Source organism: Asterias rubens, chromosome 18 (assembly GCF_902459465.1).
Source record: "Asterias rubens chromosome 18, eAstRub1.3, whole genome shotgun sequence".
Classification (NCBI taxonomy): Eukaryota; Metazoa; Echinodermata; class Asteroidea; order Forcipulatida; family Asteriidae; genus Asterias; species Asterias rubens.
The window spans coordinates 10,358,627-10,380,921 of NC_047079.1; the positions used below are offsets into that span (position 1 = coordinate 10,358,627).

Genomic DNA, 22,295 nt, shown 5'->3' on the forward strand with positions numbered 1-22,295 from the left:
ACGTATGTTATTCAGTGAAGTGCGCATTTTAGGTGACGCGGCGTTTACACGTAAACCTAATGACCACCAACATGGTGAGCGTGACATCAGTCGCGGCGTGTGACGCGCGCGTATCACGTCCGCCATACCTCAAAAAGGCTTATGGATTTGAATGCAACCTGAGTAACATGCCCGTGGAATTTTTCAAAGGACCTCAGTTAAAGTACTGAATATGCATCACACATCAGTGGAAGGGTAAGACTAAACAATATTTATTAGCTCATATGCAAAGTTAAAGGAACATGTTGCCTTGGATCGGACGAGTTGGTCTATAAAAAGCGTTTGTAACCGTTTGTTATAAATGCATATGGCTGGAAAGATGTTTTAAAAGTAGAATACAACGTTTGCCTCGAAATTGTGTGGTTTTCCTTTGTGAACTAATACGGTCAGCCATTTATGGTGGTAAAAAATTTGACTCGCATAAATGACTGACCGTGTAAAAGGAAAACCGTGCAATTTCGAGGCATGTTTGTGTGGATCATTGTATTCTACTTTTACAGCATCTTTCTACCCATATGTTTTTTATAACAAACAATTTCAAATGCTTTTCAAAGACCAACTCGACCGATCCAAGGGAACCTGTTCCTTTAACATTTTGTTAATGAATACAACTCAAATCTGACTTTCCACTCCCATCCTTAAAAAAAATGTAATAAACTTTATCTTTTATAATACTTTACATACTATCTGTAAGGAAATAAATACACAAATAAACGAATAAGCATAAATCAAGTGTTTTTTCTTTCAACGACTAACTACTCGGCTAAAAAGGTAACTCTTTTTAAATAGTTTTTTTTTTGTGTTAATAGCGAAAAGGAAAAACAGCACAAACTTGTGTTTTTGGCAAATGTATTTTGCAAATACAAAGTTGTTTGACTGTTTATTTGTTTTAGCACAACATTGTTATATATTATTTTAAGGTAGTAAGAAAGGAAGCATTTAATATCGAAAGCACATTTTGGGTTTAGGGAAGGAATAATTTTTTCTGTGGTGCTCTTTGGTAGCGACACTACACAGAATCCTTTCTAGCTTTTATGTTGTCAGTCAATATCTTTATTTGAGAGTGCCAGTCAGAATTAACTGTCGTGTAGCCAGGGATTACACCCAAGTTTACGATACAATCTGGGAATTCCATCTTTGAAAGGGCAAAGCCATTCTCATTTTGCAAAGGGCACTTCCATTGGAAAACCTTAAAGTCTATGGGAAACTTTTGAAGGGGCACCAAGGCCAAGACCAGGGCAACAGAGGCCACGGGCTCCGTGAAATTTCAGGCGTGCCAGGGGATCACCGTAAGGGGATGCAACTTTTTAATATTAATCAAGAAACAAACCACAAGGGAAACTGATTTGGTAAGTTTTGCATAGTTTGATTATGAACAAACGACAAATTGACTAGAGCGGGACTTGAATGAACAACCTCTGGGTTGACGTACCGGCGCTCTAGCAACTGAGCTATCAAGCCCTACTGTTTATGGTCTCCCAATTTTGTCAATATCTTTGTTGACAGTGTCCAATGATTTGGCATCTAGCCCCATCCCTCATCAAAGTATCCTCAACTTCTTGTCATCATCGACATCATCTTCCAAGACTTTGAAGACGCTCGAGTCCGCAACCTCCTTCCTTCCCTTCTTGGCCGGTACTTTCTTCCCCTGGAACTTGGCCAGGAGTTCACTGCGGTCTAGTAAGAGCTTCAGATCCTTGTCGCTGATGACGTCCTGGTTGCAGTTCTTGACGAAGCCGCTGTGATCGCAGGAACGTAGAAGCTCAAGGAGCTCTTTGGGGTTGATAAGCGACTTTGAATCTTTGGCTAAGTTCATCTTGCCACCTTTGAATTTTCCTGCGGGAGAAGAAAAGGCCTGATCAATATCTGGGATCTCATATCTGATCGTCGGTTTCCAGGGTTTGAACTACACCCATGCAATGAGTGGCCACTTCAGCCTAAAGCCCGGTTCATACTTCCTGCGAATGCTAAGCGAATCTTGGTCACGCAATAACCGGTACACGCTGTTATTCCAATTGTGACGCAAGGAAACTCGCTTAGCATAAAGCATTCGCAGGAAGCATGAATAGGGCTTAACAGGGTCGAGTCTGAAACTTGGATCTAAACTTTAGGAGATACCTGTATGTTGAAATGATGGCAAGCTTGGGGGTTTAGATTTCACAGAGCTTTGAGGAACAGTGTCCTCAGCACTATTTAATTAAAATCAATTCAAATTCACTTTATTATTCCCCCGATGAGAAATTCATTTCGGCCTTTACATCAAATTTACACAAATTACAAGTCTGATTTTCGATAATAGTCTGACAATTCTCGTCCTTTGACTAACCTTGATGGATGACCATCTTCTCCAGACGACGTTTAGCGGCCGCCCTTTCCACAATCTTCTGGTCGATGGTGTTAGAGGTGACCAGGCGATAGATGACCACTGGCTTGGTCTGACCGATACGATGACAGCGGTCCTGGGCTTGGAGGTCACTCTGAGGGTTCTATAGGTGGAGAGGATTCCAGTTGAAAGAATGCTATTTAAAGTTTTTTGTTTTGTTTTGAAAGGTTCGTCATACAAACTTGTCAATATTTTTATTTTGTATTTATTTATTGATATCCAACAATGAATAGCCGCCATTTACAGGTATAATTAAAAACAGATAAAACTATGTATAAATACATATATAAAATTACAATATACAAATTCTATTTAGATCTTTAGAAATATGAATAAGGGTGACTATTCCGCCATGCTTAGATATTTTTAAAGGTTTACACAGGTATGTCAAACAAACTGGTCAATATTCAAATTGTATTTAGGTCATTAGAAATATGAATAAGGGTGACTATTCCCCTTGCTTAGATATTATCTTATTACTTGCGTTTCTAAGCTAACTAAACATCATGTATTTTAAGATGTAAATTACTACCTTGTAAATAACACAAATGTTTGCAAATAACAATGTGAGAAACACAGGGGTGAGAGTCGTTAGTAACGAAAAAGTCTGAAACTTGGATACAAATTCGAAGGTATGTTGAAATGATGGCATTTCTACCGTTTGGTAACCCCTGGGTTTACAGATTCCAAGGAGCTTTTGGAAACAGTATCCAAAGCACTAGAGAAGTAGACCAAGGAGCAGGATTTCTTTGATTGCTCAAAACAAATATTGTCTAATTTTCTTAACCAGGCCAACATAAAAAGTCTGAATTCAGCCAAAAGTCTGAACAATCTCATCCCTGGAAACAATGCCTTCAGTCAAAGCATACACCAAGTAAAACTGACTTCCAAAACTTCATTTTGGTCACAACAATGAAGCCATTGCCCCCCCCCCCCCCAATCATAGGTGGGGAGGAAAGGCCCTCAACTGTAAAAGGACAAGCACTCACCAAAACACAACAACATGCATTTATAATGTGATATCTCAACTCTCAAATATATAACAATAATAATCAAACAAGACATTTATATAGTTCAGGATGCAGGAGCCTCTATGTGCAACACAAAACATAAAACAATGAAATATATGAGGTATTTTGTTACAAAAATGTACATCCAAACAAGTGAGGCATAAAAATTCACCCGAAAATCATAACAGAGTCAGCTTGGCAAATATATGAATAGGTAAGTCATTCAACGAAGGTGCAATGAAGTTGACGGCTTACATAAGACAAGACTATAAAAGATACATCTTCTGCAAGTAAGTCACTTCTTAAAACACAGTAGTACACAATACAATAGCACAGCACAGTAAAATACATTAGAATTGGAAGGTCAGAGGTCAAAATGTCTGGCTCTACGCTACTATACATCCATATCACAGTAAAACAATTCATATAAACTCTAAAAGTCAAATCTCTCAAACAAAATGGTGTGGTAATAACCAAAATGATATTCCTAGGGGGTTCTGTTAAAAATTTCCCCCCAGATTGCTATTATTAGGAGCATGGTAAGAGCCACGCTCCCCACAAATTAAAGAGAATTTGAAAAAAAAAACATGTGTTCTTTCTCGCCTATTGCACCTTTGGACATGCATACAGGCTATAAGGTCAAGTCACTGCAATGGTTAGGGATCAAGTGGCAGCAATACAATCCTTAACACTTACCCAATCACTGTCAAAGATGATAACAGTGTCGGCTGATGTGAGATTGATGCCAAGGCCTCCAGCCCTTGTACTCAGCAAGAATAGAAACACATCTTCGTTTTTGTTGAACTCACCGATCTACAGAAACACAAAATAACATCAATCAGTCCACAATTTAGTTTTTAAAATCAATAAGAAAGTGTTAACAAATTCTGATGACACCCCCGACTTTGAAAAAAAAAAAAAATTGTTATGAGAGATTTCCCACTGTCAAAAGGCCACAGACGCCCACTTGGGCTATCGACCCAAACCAACTGTGACCTTGGGCTGAAACTGGTCACCCCTTCAAAGTCTGTAAGGATGAAGGCTTGGGTACAACCAGGAGCCTTTATTGTAAAAGGCAGAATGCACTACCGTTTCAATTTTTCATGAAGCAATTATGGGTAAGTGCCTTTCTCTAGGGCACAAGCGTCATGACCAGGATCTGAACCCACACTTTGCTTCTGAGCTTGAGGGAAACTAAAGACTGCTAGGCCACGAAATGGCGCAACTAAACGTAAAGACAACAAAATGTTCTCTTTGAGAAATTACGGAACATTCAGAAACTGTTCCTAGGACATAAATATACAATGTCAAAGTATTCCTTGTGTAACACTCACCTGTTCTTGTCTGTCAGTAAGTTTTGTTGTGCCATCTAGTCTGCAGTAGTTATAACTGCGTAGGTAGCAATAATCTTCTAAAATGTCTAACATACGAGTCATCTGTGAAAACAGCAAGACCTTTTGGAGAAAAAAGAAAAAAAAGAGGCCTATTTTAATGCGATTTGTAAAAATTTCCCCTTTTCTTGTGGACTATATCGGTTAGAAAATGAGTGCATCACAAAACTGAATTTGACATGGAAGCCCCTTTATAGAAACTTCAGAATCAAATTTTGGTTTACCTTATGACCCCGTTTCTTCAGGGCGGGTAGCAGCCTGTCTAGGACCAGGAACTTCCCCGATGAGGAGACTACTTCTTCATCGACACGGAACTCCTGGGTCGCAGGGTCCAGTGGATACTCCAAGAGGTACGGATGATTGCAGCATTTGCGTAATTGACTCATGATATTGTCGATCTTGATGTTCAGCTCGACGTCTTTGGGGGCCTCCTTTGGGGCTTTCTTTGCAGCTCTACAATGTACAGGAGGAAATAACTTTAATACTCTTAATTTATCGGCCATTTCTTTGAGAGCAATGCCGTTGTGAGCTGAGATAGTTACACCTTTGGTCACCCTCAGAAACCAGGCATCTGCAATTTTATGCTTGCTTCAAAAATTTTCTTCAGCAGGGTCTTAGCTCTTTGGTAGCCCTGAGTAGCCCTGGTTGTCACTGCAGTGTCTCTGGGGGGCATGCTGGGGGGAGCAGAAATTTCTCCTGGACTTCAGTCGGGGCCTTGCTGGAGCATGGACTAATGGGTGGTGGTGAGTGTCATCCGACTGCTTTGAGCGTTCACCAAACTCTTCCTAACTTGAGATTAATCTTAGGACTTTAGAACGAGTTAAGTTCCGTGTCCAAAGGCGTAGGATGCATTGAACCCATTCTAAGTTAGGACGAGTAACTCGTCCCAACTCGAGATAGGATTAATCCAAACGTTTTGTGAAATCGGCTGCTGGACACTTTTGGTAATTACTCAAAATAATTATTAGCAAAAAACCTAACTTGGTAACGAGTAAAGGAGAGATGTCGATAGTATAAAACATTGTGAGAAACGGCTCCCTCTGAAGTAACGTAGTTTTCAAGAAAGAACCATCTATCCATGAATTTGATTTCAAGACCTCAGAATTAGATATTGAGATCTCGAAATCAAGCATCTGAAACACCACTGATCTGAAAGCACACAACTTCGTGTGACAAGGGTGTTTTTTCTTTCATAGTTATCTCGCAACTTCAACAACCAGTTGAGCTCAAATTTTCACAGGTTTGTTATTTTATGCACATGTTGAGTAACACCAAGTGAGGAGACTGGTCTTTGACAATTACCAATAGTGTCCAGTGTCTTTAAAGTATATTTGTTGAGTGGCTTACTTTTGGCAGCGATCAGCGTTATCAGAGAGTTTCTGAACCCAATCTTCAATATCACTATCATCTGATCCAGCCTCTCCCATCAGGGCGTAGTTCACCTCTCCTCGAGACTTTCTTACGACCCTCCCGCTCGTCCCAACCTCCTCCTCTTTCTCAGCCTCCCCCTGTTGGTGTTTCTCCTTCATCTTCTTCAAGATGGTCTTATCCACCAGGGATTTGTAGAGTTCCTCCTGGAGGGGCGTCAACGGAGCCTGGACGAGGATTTCTTTCTTGGGAGGGATGTTGAGCTCAACGTCCGATTTGAGTCGACGCAGGAGGAATGGGGTGAGGATCTGGTGGAGCATGGAGACGATGTGCTGTTCTCGTTCTTGGGCAACGATGGCTTCGTCTCCGCCTTCCTTGGCCAGCGTTGAGAAATCAAACCACGACTCAAAACTGCATGGAGAAAGAAAAAATCCAAGACAGACAATGAAATTTGATGTGCTGTTCTCGATCTTTGGCATCGATAGCTTAATTTCAAAGGATAACTTTATCCTCAACAAAGTAAACCAATCTTGTAACGAAAGTTGATGGCAGTTAATGGTTGTATGGTTTCTGACTGGCAAGTTGACAAAATAGGGAGACCGCCAACCTAGATAGCTCAGTGGGTAGAGCACCAGTACACGGGTCACAGGTTAAAGTTCAGCTCTCGTCAATTTGTTTTTATTGTTCAACCCTAAAATAAAAGCCATTTTGTATGATATACTCTAAAAAGGCTACGTAAGTACATAAAAACTTACGTCTTGAGATCATCAAAGACCTCTGGAAGAAGGAAGTTAAGCATCGACCACAGCTCAGCGAGATTGTTCTGTAGTGGGGTTCCTGTGAGTAGAAGTCGGTTTGCTGAGTGGTACATCTTGAGTTCTCTGCAAGATAGTTAGTAGAGGAAATTTATTGAACAAAGTGTGGGTTCGAATCCCGGGCAAGACACTTTACTGTAATTGCTTCTCTCCACTGAGGGGTAAATGGGTACCTGTGAGGGCAGAGATGGTTCCTGTGGTTGGTTTAGCTTAGTGCGCTACATATTTGGCGGCACAGGCTGTATACTCCCAGGGAGCTGAGATGGTTTAAGGAATGAAATGGCCCAGTGATCAGGGTAATAATGTTGGAAGCGCTTTGAGACATGGTCTATAAAGCACTATATAAAAACAGAATATTATTATATTATTATTATAACGGCAAAGTGTGGGTTCGAGTCCCAGGTGAAAAACCTTTGTCCTTGACGGTACTTATCAGCTTGTTGTCCTGGACTAATTTCAGACCCGGTTCCCAAAAGTCCCTAAGGCGTGACATCCTTTTAGGACCCCTTTTTTCAAGCCCGGTTGCTAAATCGGTCTTTACAATGTTTTCTAAACTGTACAGTAGTCAGGGCTTAAGCTGTCTTTTGTGTGACCCCAGAGCCAGAAACCACTGGCCTTATATAAGCGGTATGCGTCAGTGACCGAAGCAACTTAAGGACACAATTGGGGGAATTCCGTATCGGACAAACATCAAGCTTCTTTGGGAACCGGGTCTAAAAGGATGTCACGCCTAACTCAAACAAGGTTTTGTGGACAGACCTGATGAGTCTGCAATTGAGATTCTTAATCCTGTGTCCCTCATCAACGATGATGTACTTCCAGAGATGATTGGCGAGATGTTTTCTGTCGATCATGACGATCTCATACGACGTCACGACTACCGGCTGGGTCTTGAATTCTCCAAAATGCTTCCGAATCTGGCGTCGCTTCTTTTCTCTTTCATCGGGATGACCATGGTATAGAATCACCTTAATCTGTGACAAGGAAAAGTGAAACTGCAGCATGAGAACAAGGTTGTGAACTTTGGTTACCTGCTCGCAAAAAAAAAGAAAAGATTTGGGATGTTGACCAAATTTTTAAATCGTGTTTTACAAATTCCTTACAGTTTAAACGCAGGGGACAGTAAAAAAAAACATAATTGAGACCTTCCTTTTAATTTAAAGTCTATCACATGCGCAATTAATTAATTAAAACTTCATGGCACACCCCACTCTCAGTAGAGTTTGTCACAATAAGTATAATGAAAAATGTCTCTTTCTTTCAAGCAATGTTTAGTTTACATTGGAACAGAGTCTTAAGTGCTTTACACACATCAGTGGAGGGCAAAAAACCAACAACCAAACCCTAAATAATAATAATAATAATAATAATAATAATACAAATTTATACTGCGCTTAATACTGCGTTTGTAAGCGCATGGCGCTGGTGTCCTGGTGAAGACTATAATAAACCAGGGCAACAGCACCAAATATAAAGTAAAAAAAAAAATACATACATGTAAAAAAAAAAAAATACATGTAAAAAATAAAAATAAAATTAAGAAAGAAAAAAAAAAGCATTACAAAGCAGAAATAAACATGAGAAATAAACACAATTAACAGAAAATATTAAGCTACAGAATGGGGTAACTACAAAGATTTGAACAAGTGAGTTTTCAACATATACATATCCCTGATGTAAAATCTATTTGGTCTCTTGAGTTTCAGCGCTTCCCACCTTACCGATGGTGTAAACCGTTCAAACTCTGACATCCAGTTGGAGAGTGTTGAGAGTGGGGCAACCACGAGGAACGGACCAGGCACCCCCATCTTGATGATGTGGGCAAACAGACCGATACACTGAACCGTCTTCCCTAGACCCATCTCATCACCAAGGATACCATTCACGCCATTCTCATACAACACCTGGCAGGATATACAAAAAAATAATACAAATTTATCTATAGACCTTTTCGCAAATACTCGGGCGTGCGCGTAAAGCTTGGAATTAGGTGCAAATTGTGGTCTAGCTGGCGATCAAATTCTGTCTACAGCTATCCCACATACACCTCATTCAACAGTTTGCGCGTGCGCAATGTTATTTGCGAAAATAATAATAATAATAATAATAATAATAATAATAATAATAATAATAATAATAATAATAATAATAATAATAATAATAATAATAATAATAATAATAATAATAATAATAATAATAATAATAATAATAATAATAATAATAATAATAATAATAATAATAATAATAATAATAATAATAATAATAATAAACAACAAAGTCTTGTATAGCGCCTGTATCCGCCAATGCAGGCGCTCATGGTCTATTGTGCTCTCTCTAGAACCAGCCTGTCCGAGGGAAGTAAAAATGGCATTAGAAAAATGACACAGAAACAGTTTAAGAAAAAGTCCACTAGTAAAAAATAAGCAAAATAGAACTCAAAGCTTTATGATAAAATAGGCGCATGAACACCAGAATACTGTCAAAACAATGCAACTTAGGTACCATAAAGCATTTACAAAGTTCACAATAAAATATTAACCATAAAAACTGACAAATACAAGAAGCAGAAACAGAAAGCCTTTAAAGACATACTGAACAGAAACAACAAGTGATCATTGCTGAAATTGTTGATGTAAAAATACAATCATTTTTGATACCCTTCTTCACTGGTGTTTTTGAGAAAGATTTGAGACAGAATAAATTGTGCCTTACCTTGAGCCACTCAATACCTTCCACTTGGTATTTCCTGAGTCTGCCGCCAGTGAAGAGATCCGGCTGTAAATCAGAGATTTTCTCCCCATTAATGGTTCGACTGAACGTGTCCATAAACTCCTCTGTTTTGGCTGTTGATGGCAAGGTGGCGGCCTTTCAATGCAAAGATAAAACGAGATCAGCATACAACATCATCATCCTTACCAGAACTGTATAATAACAATTTAATAATACCAGCCTCGTCATCTCACCTCTTGTGGTTTGCCCTCGTCAGATGACAAACTTTCTTGAGATGCTTCGCTGCTCGAATCCTGAGAGTTTTTCTCTTTCATCGTGGATGAACTCTCGTCCTTGCTCTTCTTCTTTTCTACTTCCTCCAGTTCCTGTTTAACTTTCTTGGAAGTCAAAGTCTGAAAAGTGGTTGTGATAGAACGTCAACGATAAATGACATCATTAACATGTGCAACTTCAACATTTATAATGTCATTTACTCACTATTAAACAAGGCAGGGGAAAGTCACCGGATTAAAATTGTATGTAGCTAAGCGCTTCCATAAGCGCTGATTCCTTGGTTACAGTAAACTCGGGAAAGTACCGAGTATGCAGCGCTTAAAGGCAGTGTACACTATTGGTAATTGTCAAAGACTAGCCTTCACAGTTTGTGTATCTCAACATATGCATAAAATAACAAACCTGTGAAAATTTGAGCTCAATCGGTCATCGAACTTGCGAGATAATAATGAAAGAAAAAAAACACCCTTGTCACACGAAGTTGAGTGCGTTTAGATGGTTGATTTCAAGACCTCAAGTTCTAAATCTGAGGTCTCGAAATCAAATTCGTGGAAAATTATTCTTTCTCGAAAACTATAGCACTTCAGAGGGAGCCGTTTCTCACAATTTTTTATACCATCAACCTCTCCCCATTACTCGTCACCAAGAAAGGTTTTATGCTAATAATTATTTTGAGTAATTACCAATAGTGTCCACTGCCTTTGACACATATCAGCTTTAGGGCTAAAACAAATTATATTCTGTAATCCTGATGCAAAAATATCATCCAGTACACATGAGCAATCACAAAGCTTGGACACATGTACGCATGAGTTCCGACACGCTGGCTGAAATCCTGCTACTGAGCTTGTATTTTTAAGCATTAGAACAGAGTGCTACTCTACACTTACCGATTTGTCGATGTAGTCCGCTATGCTGTAGGTTTCTTCCCTTCTTCTTTTGCGGCCTTTGCTTTTCGGTTGCTCTTCAGTATTTTCTAAAGTGAAAAAAAAGTTACAAACTATGAGTTTTCAGGACCTGAATTTGGGGGAAAATCCATAGCACCACAAAAGTTGCAGCTCAAAATATCTACTGGATCGGAATTCTAGAAAGTATTTCTACACAGTTTTGACCATAAATTGAAAAAGCACTACAGGCCAATCGCTTTTGTCATCATATAGTTGAAAAACTCAAGACCACTGGTCCAACACTGAAATCACCAGCCTGGGACTTGCAGCTTTGATTCCGAAGAGCCTGAACCAGGCATTGGCTCTTCTTGTGTATTTTTTCATCTCAGGATTGAGACTCCTAGACCTGCTTGCCCTACCACTCTGAAGTAAAAGGAAAACTACACAATTTTGAGGGTGGTGTGGATCAATATCTCCTTCTTCAAAACATCTTTCCAACCATATATTTTCATTTCAAAGGCCCAATCTAGAGGCAATGTGTTTCCTTTAAGAAGTGCGGAAGAATGGATTTACCTTAACACTCCTTCAAAAAAAAAAAAAATAGTCCGTCTTTGCAAATACAATGGCCTTCATTTTCTAAAGTTTTCTTGGTCAAATACAGCGGCCTGTATGCTTTGTTTTTGAAAGAGCAAGGGCACCAAGGCATTTTCTCCTCGGTTAGAGGACACCCTATGAGAAAATTTTAAATTTCTACTGGAGCATTTCAAGGGCACCAAGGCATTTTCTTGTTGGTAAGGGACACCCTACGGAGGAAATTGTAAACTTCTACTGGAGCATTTGAAGGGCACTGAGGCAATGACTAGGGGCAACGGAGGCAATCACCTGCGTTGCCTCCATGAAGTATCAGGCTCGTCAGCCCAAAATTTATTTTCCTACCTGGCGCTTCTTGGCTTGTTGTCTCCTGTTTCTTGTGACGGCCACTTCTCCGAGTTGTTGGTCCACTCTCTGGACTTCTACATGTCATCTGTAAGTCAAATATTTAATGAGTTTGGGTTTAACCAAGAAAAATTTACTGAAACGATCAACGACCTCCAGTTTAATGTAATAACCGCATTTATAACGCTCCTTTTGCCAAAGGACACAAAGCACCAGGTATTATTACTGCATGGAGTGGGACGAAGTTTGAGATATAAGACCTAATCCTTAGCACCATGTAATGGTTTACAAGGTGCTGTGGCGCAATATGCTGCCAATCCAGCCAGGAACACCGGGGCAAACCCCTTCTCTTTACGATAAGTGCACTGGGTTCTTTTACATGTGTTTACACAACACATAGGACCAACGGCTTTACGTCCCATCCGAAGGACGAAGCAATGGTTGAGTGTCTTGCTTAAGGACACAGTGTCGCGGTTTGGGATTCGAACCCACACTCTGCTAATCAGAAACATCAGAGTTTAAATTCGGTGCTCTTAACCGCTCGGCCACGACACTTAACATAACTTAACGTGACATTTAACATCACTTATTAACCAATACTACGCAAAACAAGAATTGCGCGCATACCATCAGCCCAATTTCAATGGAGGGTTTAGCTTCAAACAAAATGGCATTTAAATTTATAGGTAGTCGTGGTTTCATACCTTGGTTTCTTTATTTTCCTTTTCTTCTTTCTTGTTCTTGCCGCTAGACCCGCTCTTTTTCTTGACGTCGGTTTCCTGTTTGTTCTTTTTGGTTCTCTTCTCCTGCCTCAGTTTCTCTTTCATTTGCTGTTCCTCCATCTTGTTCAGGAGGAAGCGGGAGTAGATGCTGCTCTTCTCAAGGAGATGCTGAAGCCGACTGTATCTGTGTTCGTCTTGCTCCTTTTGCCATGCTGAGATCGCCTGTCCGTTCATAAACACCATCGTATTATTATTTAAACTTCCTTTAAAAAGTATCAAATCTATTGTCCAGAATCCATCCTTTCACACCGACCCTCCTTTGTACTCACCACTTAACTGCTATTGGTTCATAGCCACCAATTGTTTCTGAAATAGAAACTTTGCATGGCTAGCAACTTGAACTTTGAGGTATGCACTTGGCAAAACCATGGTCAGCCGCAGTACAGCTTTTCCTGTCAATTAAGCCAAGCCTACATGGAGCCCAAGTTGAGGTCATATTTGGCACCAATTGGGTTCATACCTTGTCAACAACTTAATCCAATTGATTTACAATGTAAGCTATAACTTCTAAAAGTAAAGAAAGTTGTGAAAAAAATGTTATTATTCGGTGTCAAGTTCATGTTTGCTTGGAATTGCCCACCTACATGTAAGTGAGGCTATATCAAACCTATCCTCCACGTCACATACCTCTTTTTGCAATCTCTTCTCATCCTCTTTGCTCTTGCGATTAAGTTCCTTTTCTTCATCCAGCATGCTCTCAGTAATCAAGCCATCAAGAGGCACACAGCCTAGATCGTTAGCGGTGTCCGATTCGTCTGTAGTGTCAGGACTATCTGGCGCTCTGCCGTCGACGGCTTTGTCTGTAATGTTAGGACTGTCTGGGACTCTGCTACTGGGACCAGCACCCTCGCTGCCTGTGGCTGCCATCTCAGTGTCGGTGCTTGGGGTCGATTTATGAGGAATTGTATCTGTATTGTACCAAAATATAATACACAGATTCATTCAACTTTCTTCATAGCTCTGTAAGTTGTTTTGAATTTAGGGAGTCAATAACAAAAAGGTAAGGTTTTAGCTAAAAGAGAATTTGTATAAATTATAAGTTACATTTTGGTTATCAAAGTGACCTCTCAGCAGTAAAGCCGTTGGCCACCATCTTGCTTTTTTCACAGAGCTTGAACAACATGGACAACAGAGGGTGCTTTCCTGCATATGGAATTTAGTCTTGGCCCAAGACATCAATGATCGGCACTGTGTAGTGTATAATGTACTGTGCTTCTTGTAAATTGATCGCTGACGTCTGTGTCAAGACTAATTCCCTGCCATCTGCATGTTGGACATGTTGTTGGCAAGTTGATGGCAAATAATAGGAATGGAATAAAGACCTGTTATTTTGGATCTCTGTTCCAGGGCAACGTCTTCAGGATGGTCTGCCTCTTGAATTGGTTTGTTTGGGGAGACATCGGTTGGAGGCAACGCTACTGCTGCCATCTGATTGGTCAGGTATGGTTGGTCAGGTAGCAGGATCCGTGCTCAGCTAGGATTCTAGGGTGCAATAGTTGAGTCTCGATACTCAAACTGTGAAAAACAAAATTAAACAAATCACTCATTATTAATTTCACTTCAGCTCGAAATAACCCATGGCACTTGTTGCAGCAAATGTCGTAGTGCCCTGTGCTTTTGCTGTTGTGCCCTTTGGCTTTGCAAAATTACAATAAAAACTAAATACATTTTCCCCTTTAGTAGGAGTGCTTTCCTACTAATTATAAAGAGGAAAAACTGCTGTTCTGTGCCGCTTCAACAATTCAAAGAGAGAACATGCTTTTATCTTAAGACCTGAATACAAACAAATAACTTTCTTACGTAAAAACAGACCACCATACCAGGCATGGAATCTGTGACCTCTTTTGCCCTGGTCTTGACCTTTGACTTGGTGCCCCTTCAATCATAGTGGAAGATGCAAAGAAGAAATAGGAATGGAGTGGAGGTAGCTAGAAATACAAATAGTCTCCCACAAAAACGGCTGCAGTCCAGAGATTAAGCAATTTTCAGTACAGTTTTATATTTCAAAAATCTGTTTTTTTTTTATATTGGACTTTCTTTTCCTCTGTCATGATAATAGTTTAAAATAGTGGCAGTCTACTTTTAGTCGCTAACTACTGCAACTTTTAGTAGCAAACTAAATTTATGTCAAAACAAATAAGTATAATTGACCATGTTGACCATGCCGAGTTCTGGCAGCGCAGACGACAACACACAACTTCACTTGGCCATGTTCACAAGAAGATTTTAGTCGGCCTAAAACGCTGTATTTTACAGTAGAAATCACATGTCATTCCACTTTAAAAACTTACTTTATAAAGTAAACTAATAAGCAATGACAAATTCCAGAAAGTTTGTTTAAATTTCAGCTAAATTAGCAAAAATATTCCCACAAAACCTTCTCACTTACCTTGCCTATGTTTCCAGCTACATTAAAATGCACGACAGCGTTTCGCGCGGATTTTCATTCATGTGTTTCATAACCAACCCTCGTGCTTGGCATATGAGAGTCTGGTACACAATCAATTCCTCGATAGGTACAGCTCATTCAAAAGAGGCAGCGGCCAGACACTATTATATTTTTAGCATTCTGTAATTTAATTTTTTAAAGGGCAAGCTAAACAACAAGGGGCATTGAGTAGTAACTATTTGAGATAAAGTCTTAAGAATTACCACAATTTTAGTATGATTGTTAAAAATTGGCATAAGTTCATGAACACTTTGTATTTTTTCAAATATCAGACTTTCAAAATAATGATTTTTAAGTAAATTTGTATCGCAGCAGCTGATGCATGATAGATGATGCATTAAAGTTTGCTGAGGTAGTAGGTGAGGACCTGTTTTAGAAAGAAAATACTATAAATGTGTGTGCATAGTATTTTTCAAGAAGTACTTTGAAGTCAGGTTTATTCATTACGAAAGAGGCAAATCATTGTGTCTTCAAAAATTATACAAAAAATAATAATTTGAGGGGGGGGGGGGGGGGAGTGGGTTGGTTGGATCCTATAACACCACACCAAAACTTTTTTTGTTCACCGCTAATCATGAATAGCGCCCTCATTAGATCACTAAGTGCCAGGGTGTTTAGGGTCAAAAAGGCAGAAACGTCCTTGGTCTTCAAAAAGGTATGGTGTTTTGTTTATGGTAAAATGAAGGTTCAATCGTTATTTTTTACTAAACTTGAGGAAGTAAATTGTGATCTAAAGAATCGTTCAAACATTTAATTACACGGTGTTATTAAAGCAGAATGTTTTTTGTGTCGAAAAGGTCAACAAAGGCAAGCGTGACAATGCAAAATGGAGACGCAATCAACACAATTACTGCATAGCTGACACTGCATCTATTTCATGATAAATTTGTTTTGGCATGTTTGTTTGCAGTTTGGCATGTGATCATAATTTATCATCGACTTGATTCTGTTAACAGTTTTACTGATGTAATTTCAAGTTCGGAAAAGTTTCCGTATGGCGCCACCACTTTTTCATTCGAAATGAAATAATATAGTATCTAATTTACCTCAAAATGAGATATCCCTTTTTGTAAAAATTAGTGAAAAAGTGGTGGCGCCATACGGAAAGTTATCCTCAAGTTCAGCTAAACATTTGCAATTGCACTTTTTCTAAACAATTTAATTGAATTAAACTTAGTTAATTTAAAAACAAAATAATATTTTATTTGTTCATTCATTTCATTTTCAATCAATAATTCATTCCATTTTGTTAATGTGTGGTTTGTCATGTGTCGGGTGTGCTTATGGTAATACCATGGAGCTATCTTTTTTTTTTATAGCTCAATGGTAACTGTAGAATGCTTGTCATCTCCGGTACTAATCCCTCATGGTGAAAGTTGCCCCATAGTTATAAGTTTTATATACATATAGCCCAGGTTGGACTCCTCCGTTGCATGCAGTGGCACTGACTGTCGTCCTAGCCAGGGCTACCTCATACATCGTAAGCTCGATCAATGAATTATACACTTAGCTTAGTCTTACTTACAGAGGAAAAGTTTTCCATATGGCGCCACCATTTTTTCATTCGATATGAAATAATACAGTATCTAATTGACCTCAATGAGATATACCTTTTTGTAAAAATGAGTGAAAAAGTGGTGGCGCCATAGGGAAAGTTATCCCTTACAGAACTGTCAATTATAATTAGTGAATTACATTTACAAAAGTACAACTACTTATTTATTTTAACCATCTTATTTATAAATTTGTTTTTTTCAACAGCAAACTTAAACAGAATGGAGCTCCCTACCCCCGCCGCCACTCAAGTGAGTGCGACCCATCAGCCGCTGGAACAATTCCTGCTGCTGGCTAAATCAACGAAGGGTGCTGCTGTAGTGGGACTCATTAAACAGGTCATTGAAGCGCCTGGAGTCTATGTGTTTGGAGAGCTCTTAGAAATGCCAAATGTTCAAGAGGTGAGTTGCCTGTGTCGCAGGAGATTCTGTTCCCCTGGAGATTCTGTTCCCCGATTTTGTACAAACTTCTTCTGATAGCGCCCTCTTTTGAATCATCCCTCTCCAGCTCGCGGTGATTTCCCATAATGATGGACGAGGGACAGATTTCTCTAGTTAGGAAACTTGCACTGGATTTCCGATGTTTTTTTTGTTTAATTTCCAATAGATTTTTATGACAGAGAAAGTGCAGGCCTTGACTTTCATCTTTGTAATTTAATGATAAACGACTTTATTTTTGTTTCAGCTTTCTACTGGTCCCAATAAGTCATATGTTTCTGCACTGAACCTGTTTGCGTATGGAACATATCAAGAATATGAAGGTAAGTTCAGTAATTTGGTTTTACTTTACACTACAGTGCACTCTCCTGCCCAACTGGCTCTTGCCACCACTTGCTAGCCTGGAAGGTACGGTACTTTGTGGCAGTCTGTGGTACTAGTGTCAGCTGTACAAACAGAATAAAACCCATACTCCAAATGCATCACCAAAAAAACAAAGGTAAACCTTTGAACACAACATGGACTATTTCTCTCTCCCGTGCTGTACCGTTTTAAAGAAGATTTGATGGCTCAGGGCGATTTTTTTGAAAATTCTGAAATCATGTAAAATACTGAGAAATCACTTTTTACTTGCACTATGTGTACATATTTCCGCACTCGACAGCATGTCCTACTTTTTTTTCTTGGATGCATGCGCAAACCTGCAGTGCATCTTATCCTCGCATGTGAGGCTGCACTTTACAGGAAGGAAACCTATACATAACATAAGGACAAGTATGGACAAAGTGAAACAACTTCACTTCTTTTCTTATTTCAGAAAACATCTCACACTTCCCAGACCTCTCTCAGGTTGCTCTTACTAAGCTGAGACATCTGACAGTTGTGACGCTAGCAGCCAAGTCCAAACACATCCCATACTCAGTGCTCCTCAAGGAACTTCACATGAAAAACCTACGAGAATTAGAGGTAAGATTTACATATAAATTTGTGACCCGCCCCACCCTAGACCCTTGCCACACTAGACCCGCCAAAATCCAATGGGATTTATGTTGTCCTTTTCTTTGCCTTTGTGCCCCTTCAAAATTTGGCAGTATACATTTTGAGTTTTTTTAACTGATTTGATTTCCTTTTCTCTGGGAAAAACACCGAGATATAGGACAGTTCCTGCCCTTATATAATTTGTTTTGTGGTAGTCTTTGTAATTCTAAGGCAGGATGTTGAAATAATTCAATATTTTCTGAACAAAATGGCCGATGTGGTTATCAAAGAACCTTGCACAAGTAGATTCTGTAATCTTTTTTTATTCACAGGACTCGGGGAAAGTACCAAGTATACAGTGCTAACACACATCGGTGTATGGGTAAAAACCAAAAATATTAGATTCTGTAATGTTGAAATGAACCTCGCCAGATGAAAGTTGGTATGACAGGATGTGATATGAAGCCAACAACTATTTCAAGAGATTACTGGTGATATTAAATATACTCTTATAACTGTTTGCTTTCGTAGGACTTAATAATCGAGACGATCTATGCGGACGTAATTCGTGGCAAGTTGGATCAGAAAAACCAAGAGTTGGAAGTAGACTATGCCATCGGTAGAGACACAAAACCAGAAGTAGTGTCAGATATCGTCAACGTCTTACAAGAATGGTTAGTTCGCTGCATTTTTATTGAGTATTTTTTGTTTCTCAAGTCAACAAATTCCTGAAAGCAATACTGGCCTGGAATTGCATGGATGGCACACGTCTGTTGCCCCTGTTCTTGCCCCTGTTCTTGGACTTAGTGCCCCTTCAAAAATTTCCCATATATACGTGTAGTCCGCAGTGGAAGTGTTTATTTAAAAGAATGAAAACAAGAAGACTTATTTAACTAGGGTAACCCCGTAAATTGTTTTCCCCGGGGGCACTTTGCAAAATGCAAATGGCCTTGCCCTCTCAAAGATTGTTCAATTTATTGTATAATTTGCCTGGGTTTCAGGTGTGACGGATGCGAGGCCGTACTTAGTAACATCGAGGACCAGATTGTGAGAGCCAACAAGCACAAGGAACACTGCGTCAAGACAAAGCAACAGATCGAACAAGAGGTAATCTTACTGACAGATCAACAGACCTACAAACAAACAGTCAGGTGGACAGACAAGGTTTTGAAATCCCAACAAGCACAGCTTCAAGGGGAAACAACAGATTAAATAAGAGGTAATCTTGCCGACAAAAAAAACAACAGACATTAAAAGCAAACAGCCAGACAGAATGACTGACAAAAAAACATTTACCAGCATTTTAAAAACAACTTTTATAACAAGTCAATTAGTACAAGTCTTGCACAACAAATCATCACAATACAAACATGCAGAATGACAAATAGACAAACAGATATCTGATAAAACCCCTGCAGGAACTGTATGAAAAGTGGTCTTAAAGGCACTGGACACTATTGGTAATTACGACAAAATAATTGTTAGCATAAAATCTTACTTGGTAACGAGCATTGGAGACAAATTGATAGTATAAAACATTGTGAGAAACGGCTCCCTCTGAAGTAACTTAGTTTTTGAGAAAGAAGTAATTTCTCACTAAAATATTTGAACTGAATGAGCGACCTCAGCTGAGGTCTCGAATTCAAGCATCTGAAAGCACACAACTTGTGCGACAAGGGTGTTTTTTCTTCCATTATTTTCTCCCAATTTCGACGACCAATTGAGTTCAAATTTGTACACCAAGTGAGAAGACTAGTCTTCACAATTACCAGGTGTCCAGTACCTTTAACTATGATTTACTGTACCCTTAAAATGAGTTGAGATTCGATACTTTTTGTCCTCTCTCCGCTACAGGTTTTAAATATAAAGAAGGCCATTAAGGCTTCCTCATCATCACAAGATATCGATGACCAACACATGCAAGCAGATACCAGGGAGATGGAGGTACAAGCCATCAAACCCGTCAAGAAGTCTTCCAAGATTAAAGGGTAGGGTCTTCTGTTTATAGTTAGTTTACTTTTCTGGTTGTGAAGGCAGGAAGTTTCAGTTTTAGATGTGGAAGAAAAACCTCAGCAATTTTTTCTAGCGAATTTTCATGCAGTCGGGAAGGGACTGAAAAACCAATACACATAGTGCCCCCAGTGGGATTCGAACCCGAGGTCCTACAGGTGGAAGCAGGGAAAGGTTTTTTTTCTACTGTCGTTAAACACAATTGTGCAGATTTTGAAAATATTTTCCTGTTTCATTTACCCTGGGGTCGATTTCACAACGAGTTAGGACTAGTCCTAACTTAGGACTAGTCCTAGAAGATATACAAATTGCATGGATAGTCCTAAGTTAGGACGAGTAACTGGTCCTAACTCGAGATAAGACTAGTCCTAACTCTTTGTGAAACCCACCCTGGGGTTCCTTTACATGCATTTCACAACGAACAGGGCCTACATACAGGCTTTACGTCCCATCCAAGGGACCAAGCATTATTGGTTAAGTGTCTTACTTAAGTGTCCAGACCGAAACTCGAATCTACACTTAGCTGATCAGAAACCCCAGAGCTCGAGGCCAGTGCACTTGACTGTTCGGCCACTACTTGCTGCAACTATAAACCACATGAGTCTAACTCAACACTGATACGGAAACAAAATTGTAATTGCTCTTTCTTCTCATTCAGGTTAAGGGGCAGTGGAAAGCTGTGGACAAAATCAAACTGATCATCGCACAACGATTTCACGGCAGAAGCTCTGTATCTCCAAATCCCTGAGCTCAGCCTGTCAATACGCATGCCTTCATGTTGTACAAGATAGCCTGTACCGGTAGGAGGCGCAACCACTACTGCAGTGAAGAGAGTGTCACAGGCTATTAGCCTGTACCGGTAGGAGGGGCAACCACTACTGCAGTGAAGAGAGTGTTACAGGCTATTAGCCTGTATCTGTAGGAGGCGCAACCACTACTGCAGTGAAGTGAGTGTTACAGGCTATTAGCCTGTACCGGTAGGAGGCGCAACCACTACTGCAGTGAAGAGAGTGTTACAGGCTATTAGCCTGTACCGGTAGGAGGCGCAACCACTACTGCAGTGAAGAGAGTGTTACAGGCTATTAGATTTGTTCTTGTGGATGGTGACAGCAAAGAAATTCAGCCCTTGATTGAACTGCCACTGCATTACTGTGTGGCTCAGACAATGATATTTTCTGTTTTGATGAGAGGCCGACACTAGACTTTATTCAGACTATAATGGCCATTACAACCAATTGACGTCTCAGTGTGGAAAGTGCATGATGTACTCATATTGTTATTGTAAATACATGATCCTACTTTGTCTGGCGAAAGATAACATGGGGTTCTATGGCTAGGCAACTCCCTCGACGTTGATGTTTAACCAACAGCCAGGGTACCAGTTTATGATCACCAGTTGAGTGGATGTATAGTAAACGACAGGTTCTGCACATCAATTAAAAAATCTTTGCATTATCAAATATCTTTTGGACCACTTTAGTCCAAGTACATCGTTTTAAAGTGTGTAGGAAATAAAGTTGCACGCTCTAAGGGTTGAATATGCGCGAGACTTGCACAGTCTACAAATAAAAAACACTGTTTCACCAAGAGTTGTTCATAAAGGCATTAGAGGTGCTGATTTGATTTAATTTTACTACATTTATATACATTAAAAATCATTACACATTAAGTAAATTGATTTTGGGTTGAACAAAGAAAATAGACTAAGAGTTGAACTTTAACATGCCACCTCCGGATAAATGTAACTACTGAGCTATCTAGCCCTAATGTAAGCGGTCTCCCTATTTTGTCAATATCTTTGTTTGGAGGTGCCAGTCATAAGCCATTCAACCTGTAACTGCTGTATACCTAAATGATCAAGTTCAAGTTTACAATACAACCTTGGAAGGTGGTATAGCGCTGGCATGGTTAAAGGCAGTGGACACTATTGGTAATTACTCAAAATAATTATTAGCATAAAACCTTACTCGGAAAAGAGCAATGGGGAGAGGTTGATAATATAAAACATTGTGAGAAACGGCTCCCTCTGAAGTGACGTAGTTTTTGAGAAAGAAGTAATTTTCCATGAATTTGATTTCGAGACCTCTAGTTTAGAATTTGAGGTCTTGAAATCAAGCATCAAAAAGTACACAACTTCGTGTGACAAGGGTGTTTTCTTCTTTCATAGTTATCTCGCCAATCGAGCTAAAATTTTCACAGGTTTGTTATTTTATGCATGTGTTGAGATACACGAAGTGAGAAGACTGGCTTTTG

General features: G+C 39.5%; 2 protein-coding genes across 3 annotated transcripts; one reads left to right on the top strand and one right to left on the bottom strand.

Moving 5' to 3' along the window:
• Positions 1-1,214: 1,214 nt before the first annotated feature.
• LOC117302660 (lymphocyte-specific helicase-like) lies at positions 1,215-15,073 on the bottom strand. The gene is made up of 17 exons (XM_033786643.1): positions 15,004-15,073; positions 13,937-14,129; positions 13,242-13,522; positions 12,537-12,776; positions 11,833-11,920; positions 10,900-10,985; positions 9,970-10,128; positions 9,719-9,871; positions 8,728-8,910; positions 7,766-7,980; positions 6,947-7,072; positions 6,171-6,602; positions 5,048-5,276; positions 4,767-4,886; positions 4,129-4,245; positions 2,366-2,525; positions 1,215-1,875 (listed from the first exon to the last, which is right to left on the bottom strand). The coding sequence occupies exons 2-17, from the start codon at positions 14,040-14,042 to the stop codon at positions 1,580-1,582; spliced, it is 2,991 nt and encodes a 996-aa protein (XP_033642534.1). The 5' UTR covers positions 14,043-14,129; positions 15,004-15,073; the 3' UTR covers positions 1,215-1,579.
• Positions 15,074-15,650: 577 nt separating this feature from the next.
• Positions 15,651-22,020, top strand: LOC117302234 (COP9 signalosome complex subunit 7b-like). 2 transcript variants are annotated; one of them, XM_033786077.1, is made up of 8 exons: positions 15,652-15,718; positions 16,825-17,018; positions 17,302-17,377; positions 17,872-18,020; positions 18,564-18,706; positions 19,034-19,139; positions 19,887-20,020; positions 20,701-22,020. In XM_033786077.1, the coding sequence occupies exons 2-8, from the start codon at positions 16,839-16,841 to the stop codon at positions 20,738-20,740; spliced, it is 828 nt and encodes a 275-aa protein (XP_033641968.1). In that variant the 5' UTR covers positions 15,652-15,718; positions 16,825-16,838; the 3' UTR covers positions 20,741-22,020. The 2 variants fall into 2 exon arrangements, with proteins under 2 accessions (XP_033641969.1, XP_033641968.1); XM_033786078.1 differs by lacking the exon at positions 20,701-22,020 and having other exon boundaries at positions 15,651-15,718; positions 19,034-19,251; positions 19,887-19,973.
• The last annotated feature ends 275 nt before the right edge of the window (positions 22,021-22,295 follow it).